Raw genomic sequence first — 17,751 nt, 5'->3', positions numbered from 1 at the left:
CTCACCTGTCCCTCCCACCAGTTTCCATCAGCATCCTGCCGTCCCCTGCTCTCCCCACCTGCACCTATTCAGTACTCTGGACTTTATATATCAGGAAACAGGTAGAAAATGCAGGTAGCAGGTTCACAGGGAAACACTAGGAAACCACTGAGGAACAAGGGAAAGGAACCAGGTATATAAAGTCCAGAGTTACTGAATGAGGTGCAGGTGGGGAGAGCAGGGGACGGCAGGGCTGATGGAAACAGGTGGGAGGGACAGGTGAGCAGGAGATGAGGGGAGAGGCGAGGCTTAGGAGGAAAGACGGGGAGACGGAGACAGGGGCTGACTCTAGACTAAAAGCTGCTGACAAACCGTCTCTGTCCCCCTCTCAGCTCCCTCCGAGCGATGACGGCCGCACGCTCCACATGAAGCGGGGGTTGCTGGTTCAACGCCTGGAGCAGGCTGACGCGGGCCTCTACACCTGCACCAGCCACGAGCACTCCTACAGCCAGGTCCTGGCCCGGTACCGCGTCCACATCATCCCCAACCACAGCCTCCACCCGACCCGCTACCAGCAGCACCACGCCCCAAACCACGGGAGGACCGGCCCGGCCGGAGCGGCGGTCTCCGGGTTTCTCGGCCAGTCTGGGCCCCCTCATCCGCCACCTCAGGTGCCGGGACACAGGAACTCGTGGCTGCCCCCCCAGCATCCGCAGCAGCTCCCTGTGAAGAGCTACAAGGACCTGCACATGGTGGGGACCAACAGCCTGAGCGTGGACGACTACTGCGAGCAGCTGTGGTACCGCGAGAAACGCCGGCAGCAGAAGCTCCGCGCTCTGAAGCTGAAGCAGGAGAGCAGGAAAGCCCGGGTGAGGAGGAACAACCCCCCCGAGACCCCCCTCTAGTCACCTGGACAACACAGACACTGTCTACGGACAACGCATCCTGCACGTGCAGAGGTTACATCAAGGATGTTTGCTTTTTGAGCAAATGATGTCAACCAGTAAAGTAATATTCAACAAAGAGAATAGTATATCCTGAATAGTTTGACATTTAGACACTACAAAAAAATAGAAATAGCAAAGTAGAAAAAAAAAGTTGTTTGTCTCTGAATTTATCTTGTTAGAAAGTTCGTCAGTTTGGAACGTAGGACAGTAGAGCTCTGAGCTTCAGCTACAATTGAAAATCTTATTTTTCCAAGTCAAAGTTTGGAAGAAATCCAGCCCCACATGACGCCATCAGGTGTCTGAATCCCTTTAGAACGAGTCACGTATTATTGGTGTGTAACACAGTTGATCCTGTATATTTAATGCAGACAGTTTACAAGACAACACACTGTATCGTCCGGTCACGTCAGCACAAACAGAGAGACACGGTGAAAAGGGAAAAGATGCATGTGGTCGTGTTTTGTTTGCAGGCGTCTAAATATACATTTATATTTGTTGTTTTTTTTCTAAAAATATCCAGCAGGATGATTGTCTGGCTGCTAACATCAAAAACCAACTGATCTGAGTTTTAAAAACCTGTTTTATTACTTTGCTTCTTACTGCAAGTGATGGGATCCTACATAAAAACAACAGCTTCTTCCAAATATACAACTTTTTTTTGTGTTTTATTCTGAGCTCTTCTCCCTGGTTTGAAGTGGATGAAGTGAATTTTTATTTTTATGCAGAATTTTAATTAAAATCTGATCATAGTTGTTGGATTGTTTGTTTGTGCTTCCAACTCTGTCGATCAGATTTCATTAAATCACATTCACACACTCCAGATGAAAAAGATTTGCTAATTTTTAAACAGTTAATAAATTGTAGTTTTTTGCAAACTTAACTTGACTGTTGCTTATTTTGTCTTTTACTATTGAATATTCTTGTGAAATATTCTAGATTTGAAGCCAAGTTTTCAGGGTTTCTGAAGTCACTTCTTGTAGTGTTAGAGACCAGTGGCCTGAACTATTTACTTTAATGCAATGACTTTTCCACAACAATCCTTTTCTATTTTGTCCCTTTTTCTACCTAAACTATCTCCTCAGACTGTCTGTCAGTGCCGCGGTGCACCAGTGGCACCAAACAGCTGACAGGTGAAAATGTATCAGGATCTCACACACATTGCAGACCGACGTTTATATATAAATGTCATATATATGAAAAGTGTTTGCCCGGTTTACTGCTACATATTTAACTGTGTTTAACAAAAACATATAATGTTTTCTACATGTATTTATGTTTGTTCTGAGACGTAATGCTGATCTACGCTGATAAGATCTAGGCTTCATACAAACCTGACGGGTGGATTTAAAGGCCTCAGTGGAAACGCACATGAAATGGACCTTGCTTGAAAATACATTATGTATAGCTTATTAATTCTGCCATGTAACTAATAATTATTATTCACGTCAGTGTATATTAAAGAACTCTATTTTTGATAGTTTTCTTTCTTCGTGTAGAAGAATTTAGTACATTTTCCTCAGTGTTTATATAAACGTTTGTTTTTGATAAGCAATTTTTTTTATGTCACAACTCTAATAAGCTTTGAGATCAAGAACTGAATAATGAAACTGTGTTATACTGTATGTGAATAAGCCACTAAATGACAACTTACATGTAAAATAAAACAAATAAACACATTCAGATGTTTTACATTTTTTGTGTAATATTTCTATGGTTGAATTTGAGGTCAGAGATAGTCACCCTGTCACCAGACTACTGCAGGTTTGTTGGGAGCTGTATGTCATTTTGATTATGTTAGAATGGACTGAACAAACTTGGCTAAATGAATTGATGTCAAGCATCGACTCTGTATCGGCTCAGCATCATGTAATCTTTGGCTTGTAATGTGTAAAATCCTGTCAACACATTTAAGAGTAAAAGAGGTCACATTCCTGCCTGGAGAATGAAAAAGATAATGAAGATATTTGGCCTAATATCAGGGCTGCATTAACTCACAAAGGGGCCAAAGGGTACATCCTGGTTCCTCTCAGGTAGTGTGCATTGTGGTCGCATCCTGTGGCTTTTTGTAAACATCACGTACAGAGCACAAGGCAGACCACATAGAGCTGCTTCCTTTTTTGTTTTGTTTTTTGACTGGGGAAACCAACCAGTACTCTTATGCTGCACTGATATCTGAACCCAGGTTTGAGTATTAGTTAGCGTGTGATCATTTTACTGAACTCAAATTAGAGCCATTAGAGCCCTGAGGAAGTTGTTCCTTTGTCAGGCTGGTTTGCCTGTCCTGATTACTACTGAGCTCAGAAAAATATTATTATTATTATTATTATTATTATATATGATATTATATATATTATATATATTATATATTATATTATATTATAAATATCAAACATATTGTTGTTATTATTATAAATATTAAACATTATTATTATTAATAGCATCATCATTATTATTGTTGTTATTTTTGTTATAATTATTATTATTAATATTATAACATGATATGATTAAAAGAAACATACAGTTTAAATGCATGTTGGAAGAGATGAGTGACTCCAGGAGGTGGCAGTAAAGTGCAACAACATGACTACAAACTAAAACACCACAGAAGAAGACGTCAACAACTGCAGCCAAGCTAACCGTCACAGTAAGAAACCTCCTTGAAGATGCAATAAGGGGAATATATAGTCACCCAGTTAATTATCTCAAGGTAACCGGGTTTAACAGAGAGATTTTGTTTTGTTTTTCTGCCATTTTAACGCTTCAGACTCCAGTCCGGTAGGTGGCGGTAATGCACGTGCAAGCTGGTTTCCAACCGTCAATCAAACTAAAAGAAGAAGAAGAAGAATTCAACGACTCATTTGAACGACACTAATGGAAACGCGGCTGAGGGGAAAGTAGCAGAAAATTTGAATAACTGTCACCGGCTAAGGTAAAGATGTGCTCACACGAAAGAGTAAAAGTTTCCTCCACGTTTGTAGTTCATGTTTGCGCGGGACGTTGACCGACTTCACGGCTGTTGCTGTCAGTTTGGCTCTCTGCTAGCTAAGTTAGTTAGCTGTCGCTAGCTAGCCCGCTCATGCTGACTTGCGTGGTTCATTGACTGTGTGTCTGCTTAGTTTTCCAGTCAATGGGAAACATTGTAGTCGGATTACCAGTACTCACAGTTATCATCCTGTTTCCACAGCATCCGCTTGTTTCAGTGGTGAGCGCGTTTGTTTTCTGCTGAGGAGGCTGACGAAGGAACTGAATAAATAATAAAGTTTTGTGTGTGAATTTACCGCCAACAGGTAGGATTCAAGTGGACTGTACACAGGAAGGAGTAAACTTGATGGTCCTACATGGCTGCCCCAACGTTACAACAGCCCAGTTTCCTACTGGTGAGTCTCTCTTTATATGATTGTTTACATTTTCCAATAGAGAACCTGCATGACCATAGCCACTGATCCCATCACTGTCATACAAGCTTTAGCTGTCTTAGCTTTTAATGATAGTTTTTGACTTCCATCTGAGTAATTCGAGTCCAGTTTAATTGGCATTTTGAATGAGCCTCCAACTTTGTGATTCACAAAATGTGTTTTTTTTTTTTTTATGTCTAATGTAGCATTTAATGTAAAATCTTAATACAGTCCGGCCCCAACAGGGCTCCATGTACACTTTTGAAATGCAGCATTATTAGATACCCGTCCTGATGCAGATTTCTGATTATACTTTCACAGGGTTCATAAAAGTCTATAATAAAAAATGCATATATATTGTATCAGTCATTTAAAATTATAAGTTCACTTCATACAGTCTTATGGTTGTGATCTTCACTTGCACACTGTGGTTTCCTTTTGGTTCACTTATATCTATGTTAAGTTTCAAGTAAACATGATGCTACCACTAACCAGCTGTTCATGAAAAATCTGAAAAATATATTATATCGAGTATCAGCCCAAGCCTGGTTTAATTTAATATATATGTATCTGATGTTGCTCCAGGCCAACCTCAAAGCCGATGCGACCACCAAACCTCTCCTGCAGCGATGCCAAGATCTGGTGAAGATCATTGATGACTATCCTGCAAAGGTACTGTCCACTCTTCCACGCTTCTGTCTCGTGTTTGCAAATGAATTTACTTGTGAATGGCTAATTGCTGGAATGACTGATCACTGTGAGACATAAAAACTGGATCACAACATTAACTCCACATGGTGAAAGATTACAGCTCCTGTTCTAGAGTTTATTCATTCCCTATGTGCTGTACAGAGTAGCAGCTGTATTCTGAACACTATACAGTGTCTTGTTGGTCTCCCCTTAGTTTTTGTACAAGCTTATTAGTTAAAAATAGCGGGACAGGAATGTCACTGGATTTGTATAACGCAAACACAACACTATAAGTCTTATCCAATGTTTTTCTCTCTCTTAACTGGTCGGAGGAGGGCAGGACTGATCTAGCCTTTTATGTCCAGGGCTTTAAGCATGAGGAGTCAGCTGCTGGTAGTGTGACAGCTGACTTTCACTGTGAGCATCTTGACTTTCTCTTGTGTTCTTTGTATTGGAATTTGAAAAAAAGATGCACATAAGTCTAAGATAAAAGATTGAAGTCACACTGTAGTTATGCTGGTATTAGGGATGCAGATATCTCATCCGATTGGACTCTTGCATTTAGATGTCAGTTTGTACACAATCACTGGTGGTTGTTGTTATTATTAAAGCACAAAAATAGCACAGTAATAATTGTTCTTCTGGGTATGTGAGGATGTTGAATTGGACAATTGAGGTTCTGTTTGACAGCAGCTGTTGTGCTGTTGGTGTTTGAGCGAGTGACACAACGGACGAGTGTGAGGCAGCAGGATTACAGTCTGTGTGTGGGTTGCATTGTGGTCTGTAGCTTCAGTACCAGCAATTTCACAGTAAGACAGTGAGCCCAGAGCACAGCACTGATCCATAACCATCCGCACCTGGTGTCTGATGTCTGCTTTTTTAGTTTTGTTTTCAGGAACAATGTGTTTCTTTCTTTCTTTATAAACTGAGCATTTTCCTACATGTACACTGCACTTTATATTTGTTGTTGCGCTGCTTTAGGTCACAGAAGTTATTAAAAATGCCACAAGTTCTTACTTTGACATGATGGACAGTTGACGAATATTTAAACAAGGGACTTGTCATCCCTCTTTTGTTGTGTGTAATCTTGCAGGCATTACATTTTGCAGTTGTTGCTTTGACTTTGATGCACATATCCAGACTACTCTGCTATATTCAGTCAGTCAGTCTTGTAAACAGCTGCTCTGCTCATCTTGCACATGTTGGTGTACGTCACCAGTCTTTGTCTTTGTAGTTTCCTTTAGTGTCAGAGGGCAAAACTGGAACTAAATGGAACTTGCTATTAGAATCCATCCCTAGTTATATTGTGTGTTGTAGCTCCCAGAAGTCAGAGGCTGCCACAGTGGTGCTTTGCTTTGACTAACTCAATCCATAATTTAAATAATATTTACATTGCCAACATGTTGTTTCACTGTAGTTCTGCGTTGTGCTGTTGCTAGTACGACCACAGTAAAGATTTCCATTCAGTCATTAAACCTTATATGTCTGTCTGTCAGTGTACTGTGTTAAAACGTATTGTTACTTGCCAGTTTCTGATTACACTGTGTGTGTGTGTATATATGTGTGTGTGTGTGTTTCCCTTTAGGAGCTGCACTTGATTTTCCCCTGGCTGGTGGAGAGTGTGTTCGGCAGCCTGGACGGCATCATCGCAGGCTGGAACCTGCGACTCCTGCACTCAAGGAGCAATGAGTACAACATCGTTATGGACTTCCTAAACCCCAGGTAGTTGGTTTATCTGTTTTTGTTCCCATCACGTTTGTTCATTGTGTGTTTAAAGAATCAAGTCAAACATTGTTCTTTTCTTTTTTTTTTCTTTTCAGTGGGCCAATGATGAAACTCGTGTATAAACTTCAAGCAGAGGAGTACAAATATGAAATACCTGTCAATTATCTGCCGGTAGGAACATTTGTCTCGTTTGATATAAATCTGTTTAAGAATAATGTTGTAGCAGTCACGTTTCCTCTGTAATTCACATTGAGACATTTACTGGAAACAAGAGGATGAACTGCTCCACATAAACAGAGTCCAAGCATCGAGCCAGCTACCACATGATCTTCATTACATATTAGGAATTTTAGGTTAAAGCCTATAAAAGGACTCTACACATCTTCATCTACTCAACAACTGCTTTTACAGACCTGGTGTGTGACAGAATGACTCTAGGAAAACAGTGACCAAGTAAATAACACTACGTAATTCAGGCGTCGCCACAATGCAAGTTCAAATATGTTTATCGAGTCTGCAGAGATTCACATTTAAACATTAACACCAGCCGACATCCGCCACACACACAAATGCTTAATATTAGTAACTGGTATTTGTTTGGCACCGTGTCAAACATATCCACCTCGGTCTATCTCACTGTGTAACTCCGTGTGTCTTGAAGGGTCCTGTCAAGGCCTGCATCCAGGAAGGAGTTCTCCCAGACTGTCCGCTGTTCCACAACAAGCTGCAGTTCCCCCTGTCCGGCCTGCTGTCCCTGAACCTCGCTCTCAGTATCCTCTACAACAAAAGCAGCAAATCCTCCCACAGGAGAAGTGTAACCAGAGGATGTGAAGCTTTTCTTTTTCACGATAAATGACTGAAACGACTGAGCAATAATCAAAATAGTTGCAGATATTTTTTAATGGCAATCAACTAATCGATTAGTCGACCAGTCGCTTCAACTCTAATCAGTTATGTAATTTGTTTTAAGACGTTACAGCTACAGGTGTGTATTGTGACATGGACTTTTACGTCATTGAGCAGTTTGATTATTCCTTAACGTTTTGCAGATCCGTTTGAATTCTTCATGTTCAATTTTGCCTTCTGTCTCATCACGCCAAAGGTGAGTTTGCCAGAGTCTGGGCTGTCTTAGTAGTGCAGTGTATCTTGACATTTTTAGCATTTTATCCACTAAAGTTTGTCCCGAGCCGTGGGCTGTTTCAAGACTTTGATTTTTCCAAGTGAGATGTTTTACCTTAATCCATTCAAAGCAGACTGACCTTTTAAAGCTTTGCACAAAAAAGAAAAACGTTAATAAGAAATAACCTGGGTGGTGTTTTCAGATCTACCCCCAAGGCCAACATGGAAGCTCCACAGACAGCGCCTACTTTGTTCTGGTGGACACTTACCTGAAATACTTCCTCCCCAGTGAAGGAAGTGTGCCTCCTTCTCCTTTCTCCGACTCCAGAGGCTCCGTCACTGCTCCGTCGCCAAGGTATTTATACCGAGAAAAGTTTAATAAACCCCTCGAGAGTCGTATCTGATCACCTGAAAGTCAGGATTCAAAGAAACCTTTTGATGGAAAAGCTCCAGGGTGGAGATGGACTGATTGATGCAGTGCTATGGTTAAATCTAAATTCTGCCCCCACAGATCTTCCAGCGTGACCTTTGCTGGTTATGGCGTTCACAGCCCCAGTCTCCTGAAACATCACATATTCCACCAGCCCTCAGTCAACGCTGACCCCGCAGCCCAGGAAATCTGGAGGTCCGAAACACTGTTACAGGTGAGGTTCAAGTCAATTATATTCTAGAGACGGGAGAAGAAAAAAAAATCAAGTGAATTAAATAAAAGCTGAACACGTGTTGCTTCCTTCTCCTCAGATGTTTGTGGAGATCTGGCTCCATCACTACTCCCTGGACATGTACCAGAAGCTGCAGTCTCCTCAGGTGAAGGTAGGAGAACAGAAAACATGTTCCCTCTCCTTCTCCCTCTCCCTCTCCCTCTCCCTCCCCTCTCTCCCTCCTTTGCACTGCAGCGTCGCACGGCTGGCTGTTGACTGGCTGACCACAATCCTCCCTCCCTCCACCATCTCTGTCCCGTCTCGGAGCAAGCCCAGGGTGGGGAAGTGGTGCTGGCCAGCAAGCCCCTGTGGTGTCAGCCACCCGGGCGCCTGACCAGCTAACGTTTGAAAGTCCTCTACTCTAAAACTGCGTTCTGCAAAATTGCGCATGGGCTGAGTTTTTAAGATACAACAGCCACTGTGGCTGGTAAATACCAAACACACCCTGAGCAGGCTGGGGTGAAGTTGTCCACGAACTTAGACGTGGAGAAAACTTACTTTGGGATCGGGAAAATGTTTTGTTTATCACCAGTGACGGACAACTTCACCCACAACTCTCTGTGTTCACACTGCAAGCAAGTGCATTCCCATGTATTCCCACGCACATCGAACAGCAGCACGTGATTTCCTGTTAATGTTTGAAACTGCTACTAGTTAATTTGCACTGACGAACAAGTTAAATAGTGTCTCGAGCTCCTTGCAGTGTGAATGCACATCAAGCGTTCCTGTTCCCACTTTGAAAGCCTCTGATTCTCTGGTTTATATTTGAAGTATGTTTTTAAATCCCTTTTTTTTAGCATCAGTAGCGTTTGAGTAGCTGCAGAGTAAAACTGCTGCAGTAGGTGACTTGGCATGTGTTCCTGGTATTAGTGCTTTTGCTTTTCTTCCACTTCATTTGCATGCTGCATGTCCATGTCACAAGTGTTGGTTTTGTTGGTATGTTCCGTGTGTGGTTGCATGTTAGACACCAACATAAAGTCACAACGTGGTGAAGGCTTTCTGGAGACTCTGTCGAGGATTCATAGTGAATGATTGGATCCCCCGTCGATAATACAGCGGAGTTCAAACATTTTCATGTCAAGGATCTCCAAGCAGAAATTGACTACAGCCCATACTGCTAGTTTTTATCTCGGCTTTGTTAAATATCTTTTTATTATAAAACAAGAGAATAACACAGCGTCAATGAAAAATCAAACAAACACCCAGGCTGCAAATGTAATAAGGTTGTCTCATCAGGGTTTCACAATATGAAATACAGATGATTGATTTGCGGTAGAAGCATCAATGAATCCATAGTTTGACTCTTGAGTGGAAACTCTTGAGTTTCTCATTCTGAATATGTTGTGACGACCATGTTGATAATTTGGTTTCCCGCCCGTCAAAAGCAGTCGCAGCGAGACTTTATGCTGGTGTTGGTTCCCTCTACCTGCACCGTGCAGACGACATGTCGGATTAACCGCCCAACAACACTGTTTCCTCCAGTATTTATGTTGCAGTATTGTTGTTGCAACAGTTCATTTTCATCATTGATGAAATCTGGCCATTGTTTTTGTTTATATTTAAGTATAAATATAAAAAACAAGTATAAATCTACAGAGTCAGAGGAAGGAAAAACAGCAAATCCTCCATTTAACTGAGGACCATATTTGATAATATCACAAATTACAACATTATTTTTCATAATAAATAAATAAATATTTATATATTTTAAATTATTTTTCTGTTTTGGACAGTCTGCTCTGCTGCGGAGTCAAACCCTCATTTCACTGCTTTGCCTGCTGTACATTGTACCTTTGTCATGTGACAAATGGAAAAATACAATAATATAATAACAGCCCCTGCAATAATATAATATATCACCATATTTGGGCTGGACTCTTATTGAGATATTAAATTTTGGATATCGAGCCTTCCTCCGTTACTGCTGCATAAAGCTGCACAGGAAACAGAGGTAGTCCTTCACTCTGTGTGTAACATGCTGACCACTGACCTGCATCATAAACACAGTATTTAGTCGAACGCTCAGCCCTTTAAAACATATTAACCACTGTGCTGAGTCATTGTGTTGTGTCATGTGTCCATCCTCGGTGCAGCAGACTGGACTTTGAACTGCAAGATTATGGCCACGCTGATTTCAAGGTCGGATCTCTCACTGAGATTCTTCGTAGATCTAAAGTAAAGATTGTCTCCCTGTTGGATGTCATCAAATCTTAATTCATATTTAAAACAGGATTTGTTTAGTACAGACGAAGTGACCAGACCACAGGACACAATATGTTCTGTATATTACACTGTTGATGGAGCAAAACAAAATCTTCCAGTTCTGAGTTCACTCTGTTGATGATGTTAAACATTAGGGATGGGAATTATTCAAGCTGGTATCCAGATTCTATTTAAATGTCCATCTGGAAACATGGTGCAGTACTTCACTCTGAGATGTATGGATGTGTTCGTCCACTCGCTGCTGCTCTCCTGGATGAGATTGATGACAGCACATTGAAAGTAACGTATCTCCCCACAACCTCCCACCGCAGCAGATCTCTCATTGCCTCATAGAGAAGCACATGAACAATACAGCTGAGTCAAATAATTGTTATTTACTTGTCAATGGACAGAAATATTTCCATTATTCACAGTTTCCTTTGACAAATGATTCCCATCCCTTCGCCCATGTTAATCCTCTGTGTCTGGAGTGTACGAACGGCCTGTGCATCGTTCCCCAGCAATTAAAGCGTTGTGTTTCCTCAGTCAATATTTTATTTTTGTTTGTCTCCTCTCCTGTTTTCTGCTCCTTTCCTCCTGAATGTTTTTGGCCAATTGTCTCTGTCTGGTTGCACTTTCCTTTTTTTCTCATGTTTACCTTCCTCCTGCCACCTTTTCTTTCCCTTCCTCCTCTTCCTCCTCTTCCTCACCCTCCCTTATTGTCACTTCTCCCCTTCCTCTCTCTTCGCTGTTGTTCCTTCTCCACCCTCTGCCGTTGTCTTTGCTCTTCCTCATCTTCCTCTCCCCCCTGGTGGTTACGGGTGAACAGCTGGCGCTGCTGCAGTACCGCCTCAGTATGTCCAGCATGCCGTGCCAACCCCACGCCCCACCAGGCTCTGGGACCCTCCACACCTACCAAGTACTTTTACCTTTTCATTCACCCCCGCCCCTCTGGGGCCTCCTGGAGGTAAACCTCAGTCAGTTAAGGTCACAGTCAAGGTTACTTCTCTTTTTGTTTTTGGCGAACACGGTGAGACATTGTCCCTCCAATCACCAGCCTGATGCTCACAGACATTAGCTGCAGCTCATTAGTTTGCATGCTTCATCCTGCTTTTGCAATAATTAGCCATTATGAGAATGTTTTAGCTTTTCTGAAATCAGCTAGAAAAAGGTGAAAGTGGTTGGTGATTTGTGATGTACAATAGATTGTCACCTAATAAATAAATACAAACAATCAGACGACCAAGACTCAAAAATGGCAGAAGTTCCCTATTTATTTTGTCCTGTTTTATACTTTTAGGAAAAAGGATTAGTTCTCCTTTTTAATGATTTTAGGACGTTCAGCTGAAATCCACAAGCAGCAGTGTTCGGTCCTGACCCGCGATCTGAGAAACCAAAGATTCTGTTGTTAACCCGTAAACGTCGTTTACGACGGGCTGAAAACAGTTTCACAGGAAGTCTTTGAGTCTGTCTGTAAACAGTGAATTGAGAAGTATCCTTGACAGCGAATTAATCCTGGAATGACGCTTTGAATCTATGAGCAGATGTTTTTTTTACTGGTTGTGGTGTGGTTCTTTTATTTTTGCGGTGTTTATTTTTAAAGGCATGCTTCTTACACTATGTCTGGTGTGATCTGTTGCTCTACGTGTTCATGTGGGTGATAAATGTTGCTCTTTGTAAAGCAAAAGAAACTACTACGTTTGAAACATCAGTTTACATGCCAGTCATGAAATCGCTTCATAATCAAAACGCCTAGATTCGCATACAAAGTACTGAATAGAGGTAACGATTATGTTTGCGTTACCCAGGTGATATTTGACGAAGCAGCTTTGCCGTAAGCAGGTAATAGAGTAGTGAGGTCCCACCTTTCATTCTGTTTCCCACAGTTATTTATTAAAATGCTAATTTATTCTTACATTTTAACAAATCCCAAAGTCTCCAAGTTAATGATTAAGCATCTACATTATATATCAGGAGTTCTTTATTTGTAAAATCCTCAATCACTCCTTAGTGTGAGAGAAAAACTTAACTTTTGGTTGTAAGAACACAGAGGCAAGTGTCACTGCTGCGAAAAAGTTTAGGATTAAATGATGATGATAAAAAAAAAGTGAAAGAACAAGAATAAACAAAATAAATTCTACAATAAACTCAGTAAAAACAAGCAGATCCATCAGGGTTTGGAAGCTAAAGGATGAACAGATGGATCAGACAGAAGCAGGCGCTCGCTGTGACTCACCTGTGGGACCTCCGTACTCTATCACGAAGAACGAGCTCTGAGCCTTTGATGATTGTTTGGCTGCTTTTGGACTGGGATGCATTTTGATTGGCTGCTTTTGAAAATGGGAGCTGAGATGGTGTGGGGGGGCGGGGGTGGGGGGTCATGTACACATGAAGCACTTTGTGACCGGTCGTCTTTTCAGGAGCCCTTCACCCCGACAGAGGAGCACGTGCTGGTGGTGCGTCTCCTGGTGAAACATCTGCACGCCTTCTCCAACAGCCTGAAGCCCGAGCAGCTGTCGTCCTCGCCGTCGGCCCACTCGCACACTCACACCAGCCCCCTGGAGGAGTTTAAGAGGTCTGCGTCTTCACACTTTTCATCAAACATCCTCCAAGTCTGTTCACATGTGGAATAAACACAAAGACCATCCTGCGGTGGCGTTTTCTGTAATTTCACTGCATCTGCTTTTGCAAAACTGTTGATTGAGCACAAACTGTTCCATGTCCGTCTTTCCCACAGAGTGGTGGTGCAGCGTTTCGTTCAGCAGAAACTCTACCTGTTTCTTCAGCATTGCTTCAGTCACTGGCCTCTAGACGCCTCTTTCAGAGCGGTAGGTCTCACTCTTCCATTTTTTAACCTCCGGGCTTCCGACAGTCGCCCGATGTTCGCAGTAAGAGCTCGTGGTTCAGTTCCTCTTTCACCGACACAGCTTTTAGTTTGCTGTTAAGAGATTGGTATCGTCTGTGTGTGTGTGTGTGTGCAGGTGTTGGAGACGTGGCTGAGCTACATCCAGCCGTGGAGATACACAGGGGAGAAGACCAATCCTCAGCCAGACCAGAACAGAACGGTACCGGAGAAATGGTGAGTCCGATGTCGTCTTTACTCCCGGACCCACATTTCTTTAATCACCTTCATTAAATGAGAGAGATCATAAAGTGTCGGAGGATAAAGTCGTATTGACTGTAGTTATTAAAGTCGGTTCTGTAACTTGCTCGTTTTGCAGGGAGTCGTTTGTTCAGGAGAACCTGCTCATGTACACGAAGCTCTTCCAGGTCTTTTTGAACAGAGCGGTGAGAACAGATCTGGTCAACGCCAAAAATGCACTGATGGTCTTCAGGGTGGCCAAAGTCTTCGCTCAGCCCAACCTCGCAGATATGATCCAGAAAGGTGAGGACGCGTGAACCAGTCAAAGTATTATTTATCTCTCTCAGTGATCGGTGCTTTTTCCGGCTGTTTTCCAGCGACATGTTTCCACTGATGCTCCATTTAATAAAAGGAAAACAAAACAGAAAACTAATCCAGTCACCTCTCTCCGCAGGTGAGCAGTTGTTTCTGGAGCCTGAGCACGTCCTCCACCACCGTCAGCCCCGCGGCTACCTGACGCCGAGCCAAGGAGGCAGCTACCTGTCGTCGCGGCAGAAGGTGGTGACGGACATGGTGTTCAGGGTGAAGAGCCACGTCTACGCCCTGGAAGGCCAGGACTGTCAGTACAAGCAGATGTTTGGCACCGAGCTCAGGGGAGCAGTAAGTTCGACATTTTATTTTAGATTAAAGTCAAAGGTTCTGTTTCAGTCACAAACCTAGTGGAGTGGCAAATAGATTGACCTGAGGTCGTGCTGAAAATACCTGCTGTGGCGGCTCAGAATCTCAGTTTTCCGTCCATTTGGCAGGTGATGAAGTTAATCCAGATCATCGCACAAGCCAGACAGACAGCCAAGAGGATATCGGACCACTCCAGTGAGGTGGCGGCCAATACCTCCTTCCTGTCCTGGTTTGGTCTGGGCTCCTCCGATCTCAACAACACCTTCTCCGGGGCCGAGCCAGAGGAGAGCGGGGAGTGTCTGAAAAAGACCCACGAGTTTCTGGACAGAGCTTTGGAGAACCTGTGTCAGATCTTCAAGGTCGGATCACTGACGCGTGTTTCATTCCCTCCCAATAAGCATTTAATTCAGAGAATAGATTTTCATCAGCGTATTTAAATGTGATGCACAACTGTAGTAAATAAGAGTTCATCTGATTCAGTAGCTTTTGGGTTTTTAGAAACAGTTTTCAATGTGTTTAAGCCTAGAAATCAAAGAACTGGCCACATTTTGATTCATACCAGCAGCACGGCTGTATGGACACGTGGTCGGTTCATTTCCGTCTGAAATATCTCGACAACTCTTTGATGAATTATCGTGAAATTTGCAAAAGATATTCATGGTTACCTGAGGAATGTGTCCGTATGACTTTGGCGATCCTCTGACGTTTCCTCTTGCACCACCACGAGGTTGACATTTGTGAGAATAAATGAGATTAACTCTTCACTGACTCGTTCATGTAAAAACGTTCTGACTGCGGCTGTTGTTTTTAACTTTATATCTCGTTGTGTTGTAGCTGACCCAGGGGCAGCTGACTCAGCTCATATCAAACCTGGGTTCTTCCCAGGATGACGGCAACTCCAAGCAGCTGCCCGACTGCATCCAAGGAGAGACGGGACTTATCCTAACTGACCTGGGCAGGAGGCAGGTCAGTGTTTCAAATGTGACTGCACATGAGGGAGCTGTGGGCCGAGCGGCAAACACTAACACCCTGACACTGTGCGTGCGTGTGTGCGTGTGCGTGTGTGTGTGTAGATCATGAATGGACTGCGCAGGTTTGACATCCAGTATCAAGGAGACCCGGAGCTCCAGCCCATTAGGAGCTATGAGAGCGCCCTGCTGGTCAGGCTGTTCTACAGGATCTCCTCTCTGGTCAATGACAAGGTGAGTGCTGCCAACAAAATGTGTCTTCACAACTACATTTGTTTGAATTTGTATTTGCTTCTTCTATCATCATTATTTTTTATATTTTATCCTCCCACAGTTCGGGGGGCACATGAATGCGCTCTGCTCACGTCCAGACTTCCTGGGTCGCCTGGGTCGTCGCTACCTGACAGATCACGATTCCAGCACAAAACTAAAGCACAGCCCGCTGTCCCGGCGCGGACTAGAGAGGAACCGCCTGCCTCGGCTGAGCCTGCGCCCGCTGGCGAGCTACAGGACGATGCTGCTGCTGCTGCTCCTCTACGTGTTCGGAGCCCTCATGTCGTTTGGTCCCGTATCCAGCACTGTGGTCATCCTCGCAGGCGGGCTCCTGTATGGACTCGTGATGACGTTGTTTGGAGACAAACTGAAAACACACTAGCTGAGCTGAAGGCTTCCTACGCATCTGGAAATAAAAACAAAAAACACACATGATCAATTTGATCAATTCCAGCTTTGAATGTTTGGCTAAAAATGTGTGAATACCAACGACGCAAGTGTCGAGTAGTCCCATGCAACGTATGATGAATAATGTAGTGAACTGTTGATCAAGGGCAACTAACAATTACTTTCATGATTGATTAATCTGCCAGTTGTTACTTGATTAATTGTTTGGCCTGTATTACATCAGAAAACAGTTTAAAAATGCCAAATATAATTTCCTAAAGCCAGGAGTGATGTCATCAAACGTCCCATTTTGTCCGATCAACAATTTACTGCGACGTAAAGAAAACACATTTGCGTATCTTAAAAAGCACAGCGTGTGGTTCTTTTTATTTCACTTAAATTAATCAGTTGCCAATAAAGTTTCATTCAGTTGACTAATTGATTAATCAGGTGATCGTTGCAGGTGTTTATTGATCCCTGTAAAGAAATAGAATAGTGTGTGTCCATCCACAGTGATGTCACTCAATGATTGAAAAGCCATATCGTCTTGTGTTTCTGAACATAGAGAGAAAGTGGTTTTCTTAAAGGACAGTATTTTGAATTGGGGGGGGGTGTAGGGAACCTGTTGGCAGCAGAGTGAAAATGAAACTGGCAGCTCTTTTGTTGTTGCTTTAGATATGAATCCTTTACTGTCTCAGATGTGGTTCATCCCTTTGTAAGGCCTTTTTTTTTTTTTTTCAACAAGCATCTGGAAGCAGGTGCAATTCAAAAATATTTAAAGTGCGTTAATCGATTGACTATTTTTCTCACTGAGAGCAGAATGCATTTTTGTCCAACAGGCTCAATAAACTATTTGCACTTGTTTGTACATTTGAAGCCTTATTAGTCCATGGGAAAAGATAAGACGGATTAAAGGTAAAGCAAAACTTCTCATTTATTATTGCAGACATTGTTTGATAAATGACCAAGTAAACGTTCCTAGCTTTTTCAATTAAACTAAAACTTTTTGTATAGTAGCTTTCATACAGTTTAGTGCAGTTCAGAGTGTTTTACAGACGACTGAGAAGCTGAAAATATTAGAATAACAGTAAAACAATTTGAGACTCATGTACACAAGAAATAACTGAAAAAAGAAAAGCTAATGATAAAGACTTAAGAATGAAATAAAGACTTGATAAAATGGATAAAACAAAGAACATTAATGAGGGAACATTTTAAAACATGATTACAATTTAATAAAATAAATTATGACCTTAAAGAGGTATAGGTCTTAACGGGTTTTAGCATTTCAAGATATCAACACTTAGCTGCTCGATTTTAAGGAGCTTTCAACTGCATCTCAAGCACCATCTGTGAGATGTGGTTAAAGTGGTAGTAAGTGGACTTTGAGTGTTTTTTGAGGGACACCTGCAGTGGCTGAGGTCAGAGTCACGATAATTCTCTACAACATGAATGAAAATCAAAGTAATGTCCACTGTAGAGATTGAAACGTGTGATGGACACGCACCAAGCAGCAGGCACATTCAAAATGTATTCAGGAAGTTATTATTATAATTATAATAATAATAATAATAATAATTATTATTATTATTATTATTATTATTA

General features: G+C 42.3%; 2 protein-coding genes across 4 annotated transcripts in view; both read left to right on the top strand.

Moving 5' to 3' along the window:
• The window catches only part of LOC111219368 (semaphorin-3D-like), a 91,954-nt gene extending 90,319 nt beyond the window's left edge, over positions 1 to 1,635 (top strand). For both annotated transcript variants that reach the window (XM_022742004.1, XM_022742005.1), the window contains exon 18: positions 372 to 1,635. In XM_022742004.1, coding sequence (XP_022597725.1) covers positions 372 to 884 — 513 coding nt within the window. In that variant the 3' untranslated portion in view covers positions 885 to 1,635. The remainder of the gene's footprint in view (positions 1 to 371) is intronic.
• A 2,136-nt stretch (positions 1,636 to 3,771) lies between these two features.
• On the top strand, positions 3,772 to 16,981 carry smpd4 (sphingomyelin phosphodiesterase 4). 2 transcript variants are annotated; one of them, XM_022742201.1, is made up of 20 exons: positions 3,772 to 3,855; positions 4,214 to 4,303; positions 4,907 to 4,993; positions 6,597 to 6,733; positions 6,832 to 6,907; positions 7,398 to 7,506; positions 7,786 to 7,838; positions 8,059 to 8,210; positions 8,367 to 8,499; positions 8,597 to 8,668; positions 11,588 to 11,677; positions 13,179 to 13,333; positions 13,496 to 13,586; positions 13,740 to 13,837; positions 13,980 to 14,143; positions 14,295 to 14,500; positions 14,647 to 14,877; positions 15,353 to 15,484; positions 15,592 to 15,720; positions 15,821 to 16,981. In XM_022742201.1, exons 2-20 carry the CDS (start codon positions 4,265 to 4,267, stop codon positions 16,139 to 16,141), a joined length of 2,475 nt encoding a protein of 824 aa, XP_022597922.1. In that variant the 5' UTR covers positions 3,772 to 3,855; positions 4,214 to 4,264; the 3' UTR covers positions 16,142 to 16,981. The 2 variants fall into 2 exon arrangements, with proteins under 2 accessions (XP_022597922.1, XP_022597923.1); XM_022742202.1 differs by lacking the exon at positions 11,588 to 11,677.
• Positions 16,982 to 17,751: the final 770 nt, after the last annotated feature.

Source organism: Seriola dumerili, unplaced genomic scaffold (assembly GCF_002260705.1).
Source record: "Seriola dumerili isolate Sdu_G_001 unplaced genomic scaffold, Sdu_1.0 BDQW01000066.1, whole genome shotgun sequence".
NCBI classification, from domain to species: Eukaryota; Metazoa; Chordata; class Actinopteri; order Carangiformes; family Carangidae; genus Seriola; species Seriola dumerili.
The sequence above is the reverse complement of the archived record's forward strand: the minus strand, read 5'-3'. Positions and strand labels throughout refer to the sequence as shown.

Excerpts from the sequence above, each read along its gene's own strand:
- smpd4 (XM_022742201.1), top strand. The coding sequence starts at position 4,265 with ATGGCTGCCCCAACGTTACAACAGCCCAGTTTCCTACTG. Across the intron at positions 6,908-7,397 it reads TACCTGTCAATTATCTGCCG|GGTCCTGTCAAGGCCTGCAT; the intron begins GTAGGAACATTT and ends TGTGTCTTGAAG. Across the intron at positions 13,587-13,739 it reads TAGACGCCTCTTTCAGAGCG|GTGTTGGAGACGTGGCTGAG; the intron begins GTAGGTCTCACT and ends GTGTGTGTGCAG.